The sequence below is a fragment of the Haliaeetus leucocephalus genome, unplaced genomic scaffold (genome assembly GCF_000737465.1).
Source record: "Haliaeetus leucocephalus isolate CR32 unplaced genomic scaffold, Haliaeetus_leucocephalus-4.0 Scaffold168, whole genome shotgun sequence".
NCBI lineage: Eukaryota > Metazoa > Chordata > Aves > Accipitriformes > Accipitridae > Haliaeetus > Haliaeetus leucocephalus.
Genome location: NW_010972604.1, coordinates 1,476,063 through 1,484,289, shown reverse-complemented (window position 1 = coordinate 1,484,289; position 8,227 = coordinate 1,476,063). Strand labels below are relative to the sequence as shown.

Genomic DNA, 8,227 nt, shown 5'->3' with positions numbered 1-8,227 from the left:
AAGGACCTTCGGTGAAGTATTATCTATGCACAACAATTCTGCATCTCTGAAAGCTTAAAAGGAAACATTTCTCAATCTATGTCACAGGCAAAACCTTTCAGTGGGGTGTTCCCTTTCTTTCAGGGAACTCTTTCATCTCATCATCTCACAATTCTCCTGAGCTGCAGTCAGAAATCAGAGTAATACCTGGGTAGGAAACTTCCACTGTACCCTCCCTTGCAGTGAAAAGGGGGGTCCTCAATGTGCAGGGAAAGGGGAACTTTGCTGCAGAAACCGATGAAGCTTGAGATTAGTCCTAATGCAAAGGGCAAAGCACGTTCACAGAGTAGAGATCAGACAACTTCCAGCATAGGCAATGTGCTCTCTGCCTGTGGTTTCTTATGGAATGGGAGGATAGGGTGAAAGGGCATTTTTTCAGTTCCTGGCTCATATTGCTGAAACCAGTAAAATTCCTGCTGCTGACTTCCATGCAGCCAAATAGGGTATGCTGGTGTATGTTCACATGTAAATGCCACTCCTGAGACTGTGAAGTATGTTTGATGAAAGATGCAAAATCAGCACTAGAGGCTATTTATAGGCAAGTCTGTAACCAAAGCCCTGGATCTGCACATTCCCGGTCTCTGGGGAAGTTCAGGTCAAATCTGAATTTTGTTGTCTCAGGCATGCATAAACCTAACCAGCCACAGCTGCAGCCAGTGTTGGGTTTTTGTTAAGGCAGAACAAAAATGCCCAGAGCCTTGGCTCCAGCACCGCTTTTGTTTATCTGATCTCTTTCGAGAGCCGGAGCCTGCTTTTTGCGTAAGAAGCAGATGGAGGAACAAAAAAGAGCGAAGGCCACAAAACCATTCTGGGTGAGTATTGTCTTGCCAGCTTAGGGAGCAGAGTGAGAGCAAGCTGGGCTCTTTGTCAGAACCCCTGACTCCACAAGGGAGGAGCACAGCTCCAGGCAAAGGATTTTGGCTCGCATTAGCAGCACAGCCAGTTGGAGCTGCCAAGAGGGAGGAGGGTGCCCAGCTCAGGCACCACGCAGCTCCCACCTGCTTTACCATGATGACTTCAGGTGGCTACCAGACTCTCAAAAATCAGTGCCCTCTGTTTTTGCAGATGAGGCTTATGTGGGCTCAGGGCACTGCCCATGTGCAAGGACCAGCTTCCCTTCCCATTGCTCACAAGGGCTGTGGCTGCCATGCTGGGCAGACTGAGTGCATAGCACAGCTCAGCAGCTTTGCAGCAGCCTTGATTACCCATAATTGCAGCCTGCTGGGGTCAGAGATTTTTGTGGCCCAACCCTGTTGACCTTCTTGCCTGTCTTATGTTTCTACCAGTCCACCCCCCACCCCACCCCGAGTCCTCACTGGGTCTTGAAGAGATACAGAGGAAGCATTAGAAGCAGGGAGGGAAGAAAAAAAATGGTTTCAGAGACAGTGAGAAAGAAGGGGTTTTATGATCCAGTTCTGCATCCTTCAGGCAAGACTCCTAAAAAATCAGTAGCTGTGTTTGAAGCCTGGTGACTTCAAACAAGTGTTTTCACAGGTATAGGATTTGCCATAGAATTTCTCTTTGCTGAAGTCTTGAACTCTAGCATCTTAACTTGCATGGCTTTTACTTTGTTTCTGTGCATTAGATGACTTCTCTTCAAGATAGCAGCAAAAAGTTCAGATCCTGCCCCATGTGTTAATTGATGTTTGAGCACTGACTCCAGTGGAATTTACTCAGCATTTCTACCCTGCTACCTGAGATCTAAAACGGTTTCCAGCAAACAATGGCTTACCTTTGAATTAGGCAAAGACTGAAATTTTCAGGCTAGAAATAGGAAACTGTGGCACAGAACGTACCCTTGTCTCTAGTCAAATAATGAATCAGTAGCAACTTGGGGATGGGAATTCTGACAGCCCAACCCCATGTTCTCCTCCTGACCATTAGATGGCTGAGCTGATCAGAAAGCATGTACAGTTAAGCTTATCCCCTCTTAAAATGACCCTGCAATGAAATTCTCTGTAGTGTTTAACCAGTAAGCACTTTTATTGTTGATTTTGAATCCATTAAGACTACATTATGTTGGATTATAAGACTTTGGCTACATCTCCCACATTTGCATGCAGGCATTACATTTGCAAGGTTTTCTCAGAAAAATGGAGCAGGCGCATAAAATGCATAAAGGTTATATGATTATAACATGGAAGCAGCATGTCAGTTACAGAAGTTTGTACCACATGTACCAGTAACAAACCCACACCCCCATGTAAAACTTCTTTGTCCCTCAAAAATCCAACTGCTGCCTCTGTCCCTCATCTCCATGGCTCGGCTGTCTATCAGCCCACATCCCCACTGTTTCTGAAAACACACATCTTTTTCTAAAAAAAGTTTAGTACAGTACATTTTTTCCCTTAAAAACTAAAACATTTCTCCTTCACTACCCACTCCCCCCAGTGAAAAATCTATCATAATCTACACATCTGTTCAAGCACTATTATATGTGAGGAATCTCTATTGCATTATTCAAAAGTATCAGATCAGTAACAAACTTCTAAACAAACTAGGATGACCCCCAAATTCCCCTTCCCCCCAAACTACAGAGAACTGAAAATGCTATACTGCATTATCACACTTGCATGCATGTATCCTGAGCCACCTGTATTTATTCACCTTAAGCCCCTTTTAATAAATAACTGTCCAGCAGTAACATCCAGAAGTGTGCTGTTTCCTCCAAATTAAACTCTATATTTACAGAAGTAGGGCTGTTTTCTCAGTGAAATGTGTTTTTTTAAAAAACAAAACAAAATAACAACAATAAAACCAGCAAACTATTAAGAGAGAAAGCATATTACTGATCATGTAGTCTAAAGACCAACAGGAGTAAAAAGCATTAGGAGCACCAGGTGCACATGCATTTGAACTGGTACAGTTCATGAAATAATGTCATTCATTGTTATGCTCTCTCATTCAGATGAGGAGCTGATTCTTTTCCTTTCTTTATTTTCCTCTTTACATTTAGGACCGTCTGCTCTGCAGGCTACTCCCACAGATGGCAATACATGCACTGAGGTTGAAAGATGACCATAAATATGCTTTGATCAATGTGGTTCTGTATCAGCTTTAAACATATGGGGTTTCCCTCCCTGCTGCTTTGCACCTTGTGTCATTTCACATCTGTGCTAAGTGTGAGCCACAGGTCCCCCGAATCCACACTTCTTCTCTTGGATTTGGGGAAGCATTAGATATTCACTTTTTGCAAGTTTCAGATGATGCTATACACTGGAAAATAAAGGGGAATCATCCCACATGAGAACATTTCTTAGCAGTGTAACTACTGTAACCTCAACTGACATACAAGCCTACCAAAACATTGAAATATCAAGCCAGTCAGAGGGATTTTGTCCCTTCATTTGTTTTGAGCCAGCTTTCAGCTGATAGACAGTAGTATTACTGCCTTGATTTCAGTTGGCCTATGTTGATTTACACCAGGTAAGGATGAAGCTCAACAGACGGTAAAATAGCAACCAGTTTCTCCTACTGCATTGTTAATAGTGCCTGAGATCCCTGCAAACAGTTACATTTCTACACAACCAAAAGGCCTTTCTGTAGCCAGTGCAGCATATTCCCTGCCCCTACCTTTGCAAAGGCAATTCAGTTCAGGTTCCCTTTCTCTTCTTCCTGCTCTACCAGCAAACTAAACATGCAGTGCTCCTATCACAGAAGCTGCAGCCAAAAGTTGAGTTACACACCAAATGCTTAATATTATATAGTGAAAACGCTGGGAACTCCATTTATGCTGAATCTAACTTTCAAATTCATGGTGCTTCATGCTTTCTCATATATGGATCTGATCCCCTGGAAGCCCAAACCATTCCTGTCCTTGCTGCACTTGCAAGTTATGCAGAAATTGTTAGTATCTGTTATTTCCACAAGACTGGCTATTCCAGCAAAGAATATTCCCCTCAACTGCAAACAACAGGTATGTTGGATGTGCGATTGTGAGAAGTCCTCCCTAAGCCAACACCTCCATTCTCACTGGAAGTGAGCCAAATTCTACCAACAATAACATCAATGCAAATCTGCAACAACTCTACTGACCCCTCTCAAGATCTGTGCAGGCACAAGACAATACAAAATCTGGCTCCCGGGCTTTTTCATTAGCTAAAGTGTAATCCTGACACATGAAATTCAACTCTGTTAGCAGATATTAATTCTGTAAGCAAGTTTTCCCTTTTATTATTACATCATTTGTGAGCTCCACCATTGCTTCAATCTCATCACTGCCTGCTGATAAGAGACTTGGCATCTACAGAGCAGTGGTCCACCCCACTCCCACAAGCAGCTAAACCTCAAACAGCGTGTTTTGTCCTGGCAGGGGAATCGGTTTTATTACCCTCTGCCATTTCAACTCCTGGTTAGCATTTGTTGGTTAATTATTCTTACACAGCCAACATGAGAGGCTGTTAGGTTCAACTGTACGTACACATTACAACTGGTCTTAGACCCAACAAGTTTATTTCACATAGGTTGCCATATGAACAAAATAATGTCAGCCAATGGTCTCTGCTTGTAAAGCACCTTCCCCCACATCCAGGTCCCCACCCCGTCACTGCAGTCATCCAGTTCCTTTCACTGGTGTCAAAAGTGGAGCTTCACCAGAACTGCAGTGGAAAATTGGACATGTTTTAGTTTCACCTTTCAACTGAATGAAATGGAGATAGGTAAGCGATGACTGTGTGTCGCACTGGCTCCAAAAGGCCTTTCCATTCATAGGAGTGCTACTCTCTGAGTAATTTTTGTAAAGGGAGAGAAACCAAACAAAAACCTACACAGTTCCCACACACAAACACACGCACACACATACATGCACGCTTCTCTCTCCTCCAAACAGAAATCCATTCTTATGGACCAAATTATGCAGACCCTATTCAAGTGACTAAAAAGAATGAGGATAGGGTTGAGTGCATCCCAATTCTCCTTTCTGATCACAATAAAGTCACAGGTCGGCAAAGTACTTGGGCATAAGGATGTTCCTCTTGACTTGCAGGACGTTTTAATGCATGCAGAAGTGCTTTGCTGGCTCAGGCCTAAATTAGGAACAGCTCCAAGGCCAGCTGGCACCCACAACTGTGATTCCACTACCTGCACCAATATACATGAGGTAAGAGCATAACTCAAGAGAGCAGAACAGTGCAAGAGGAGAAAGAGGCTCTGTGGTTCTTCTGAGTTTCTTTGACAGCCTCAGCTGCGTACACATAGCACATCACAGTGATCAGCACAGACCGATATGAGAGCTTGGTATGGTGTTCTGCAAGTGGGACTTCCACTGGAAATAGTAAGCCTGATTTCTACTTGTACCAGTGCAACTTTTATATGCTTGTAACAACTGCACGAAGAAGCCTTACATCTGGAGTAACCACACAACAAAATTAGTGTTTTATCTTGGACTTATGTGCCAATAACTACTGTGATGTGCTACACACCCACACCTACGCACAGATGGTGAGACAGGTATATGCTGTGTCATAATGCAACATAAACATCATTTCTACAACTATTCTAATAACACAGCCAGTGCCAAAGAGAACCAGCATAGGGATTTGTAGCCACCCTCTCCAATATAATATGATAGTTGTGGAGAAAAAGCAAGCTCAGGTGTTATCTTGATTCACTAGGGAATGATCTGGGCACAACCCACTCAGGTATTGCTTAGTGAGCACTATTCATGGGCTGTCCCGCAGTCCCGCGTCATAAATTCCCACCTCTGTGTGGGTGCTCACATCACTTTGATGACAGACAGTACCGAGGTCATGGGCAAGCAGTCACAATGTTTGAGAAATCCTGTAGCCAAACATTATTTAAAACAGGGATAAAAGCTCATACTGACACTTCATACCATGCCTCTCAACCACAGGTAGACTGCAAGGTTATGTATTAGTAGGATCTGGGCTGTCTATAGAAAGAGCTACTCGTAGAGGAATTCGTGTTTCATTCACAAGAGGATCTAGTTCTGCTTGGCAGTAAGACCAAAAGGAAATTTATCTAATTAAGTAGCAATGGAATCAGTCCTTCAATGCTGCTGATATAAATAACACATGCTGTTTGCATATTACAGCATTCATGCTCAAATTGCATGTATATTTGCTCCATTTTGGACCATGTTTTCTGTAAATGAAAACTAAACACCTAGCCAAAATGTTTTCCTCAAAATTCTTCTGAACTTTGGACAAATCTGAACCCAGTTCTTATTCAAGGTTTGGATTTCTAGAACCAGTATCTGGCCTTCAGTGGCTATCCTATGCAACCAAGTCTAAACATATGCAGAGATGGCAGGCTCAAAACTGATTTTCTCAGGAGAAAAAGATAATACTGCTGCTAGATTATTGGCACATAGTCTCATCTTACCTCATTATTGTTATAGCCTTCTTATAAACTTTCATGGAAATTCCACCTGCAGAACCAAAGGCAGAAAGTTATCTTTGCAATTATTGTTCCATATTAACATCTGGATGCAGTACTGTTGGGGAAAAGAAAGCAAATTCCTCAGTGAACTATGTTTAACCAACTTGCAGGTGGCAGCTATCAAAACAACTGATGCACGTGTACCGGCTAAAGTTATTAATGAATGATCTGACATACCAAGTCAGACAAATGTCATATATGTAAATAGATCTTCAAATGTATACATACAAAAGCTGATACTGTATCTAGATGATCATTTTGGTTTGTTTCTATACCCCATAGCTCTGAATCTATCCACTGAATGTTTACGCAGCATGTGTGGTATAAATATATTCATACACTAAAATTGACACTTGGCAATTTTTCTTTTTTTTTTTTCTTTCTTCTTTTTTTGCTGACCAGCAACAAATTCTGATATCTTTAACTGTAAACCAATACTCAATAAATATGCCGTGTTCAGCAAAGAGACATGTTTTGTTGATCAGGCTTTTGCTGCACTTTAAGCCATGGGCTGCGGGGGTGGGCGTGAAGGAGGAGGTCCAGGAGGGGCTCGGGATGGGGGTGGTCCAGGAGGTGGCTGTCTGGAAGGGGGCTGCAGAGACACAGGAGGAGAAGGATTCCTTGGAGCATTGTTGAGAGGAACATCGTTGCGCCGCGGCAGCTTTGGTGGTGGGCTGTAAGGGGCAGAGGTTCCATCTGATTTCACCCGAGTGAAGTTTATGCATCTTCCCTAGAGGTACAGAAAAAATTGTTATTCACAAAAAGCAGGTGTTTTAACTCATCAGCAGCTAGGCAAAGGGACTATAAGCAGAGGGGCTAGGCTGCACTTAGAGATCTTCATCCAGTACCATTCACTGGGTCCTCAACATGACGTTCAGACCATGCTGTACTAAAGGTCAGCACTACAAACCAATGCTTTCCTTGGGTTTCAGAGCTCCTGCCTACAGAGAATAGCCTAGGACTGGTTTAAACCAAAAGGGACCCCAGTGTGACTTTGCTACACGTGCCCTCTGCTCTGCTACTAGAGACATGCAGAACATGCCTAAAGTCACAGTTCCACCAAAGTCATGCCTGCCTTGGTGAGATCCCTGACTGACAAAGCTGTGCTTGAAAAAACTCAGCAGAGACAGGATTATATCAGAGGAACAACCTTAGCAAAGACACCACCTGTAGCTTTCCTCTTCACAGTGATACTAGCCTAGCTGGCGTCCATGCTTTGAACACTACACTGGGATAGTACATCTGTCTTCTGTGTTCCAATGTAGATGTGGCTGCCCTCACAAACACCAAAAAGGTGTGGGACTTGCACAGAGGGCTCTCCAATGAGTGTGTTTTCAGAAAGGATGTGGGATGCAGGCAGGCAGCACCTGATGGGACAACTGTGGATGGAGATTTTAAAATGGGAGTAGCTGAAGTTTGAAAAAACAGCAAGCACTGGGGATGTCCTAGTCAACTAGGGGCTAAATGCAAATGTGTCAGGGTTTCCTTTAGCCAAAACAAAGCTTTGTATAGGTTCCCACTAACCAAGTTCCAGATGGAGAGACAGACAGACCCCAAAGACCACCTAGCCTTTCCTGTGGAGAGCACCCAGAGGCTCCTGGGCACTTCAAAACCTACATGGCAATCTCAGTCAGACACCAAGATCTCTGCTGTCTGCTGTACTTGTTCCTCCCCACAACCCCTAAACTTTTTTAAAAACTTCACCACTATTTCTGCGAAGGCCTCATGAAATCCTGCAGACACAACCTTGTGTGAGGAGATGCAACACTTGGCATTGCTCTCTCCACCT

General features: G+C 43.4%; 1 protein-coding gene across 1 annotated transcript in view; it reads right to left on the bottom strand.

Moving 5' to 3' along the window:
• Positions 1–6,355: 6,355 nt before the first annotated feature.
• The window catches only part of ANTXRL (anthrax toxin receptor-like), a 58,328-nt gene continuing 56,456 nt past the window's right edge, over positions 6,356–8,227 (bottom strand). The window contains exon 18 of the mRNA XM_010563525.1: positions 6,356–7,168. Within this exon, the coding sequence (XP_010561827.1) occupies positions 6,938–7,168 (231 nt within the window). The 3' untranslated portion in view covers positions 6,356–6,937. The remainder of the gene's footprint in view (positions 7,169–8,227) is intronic.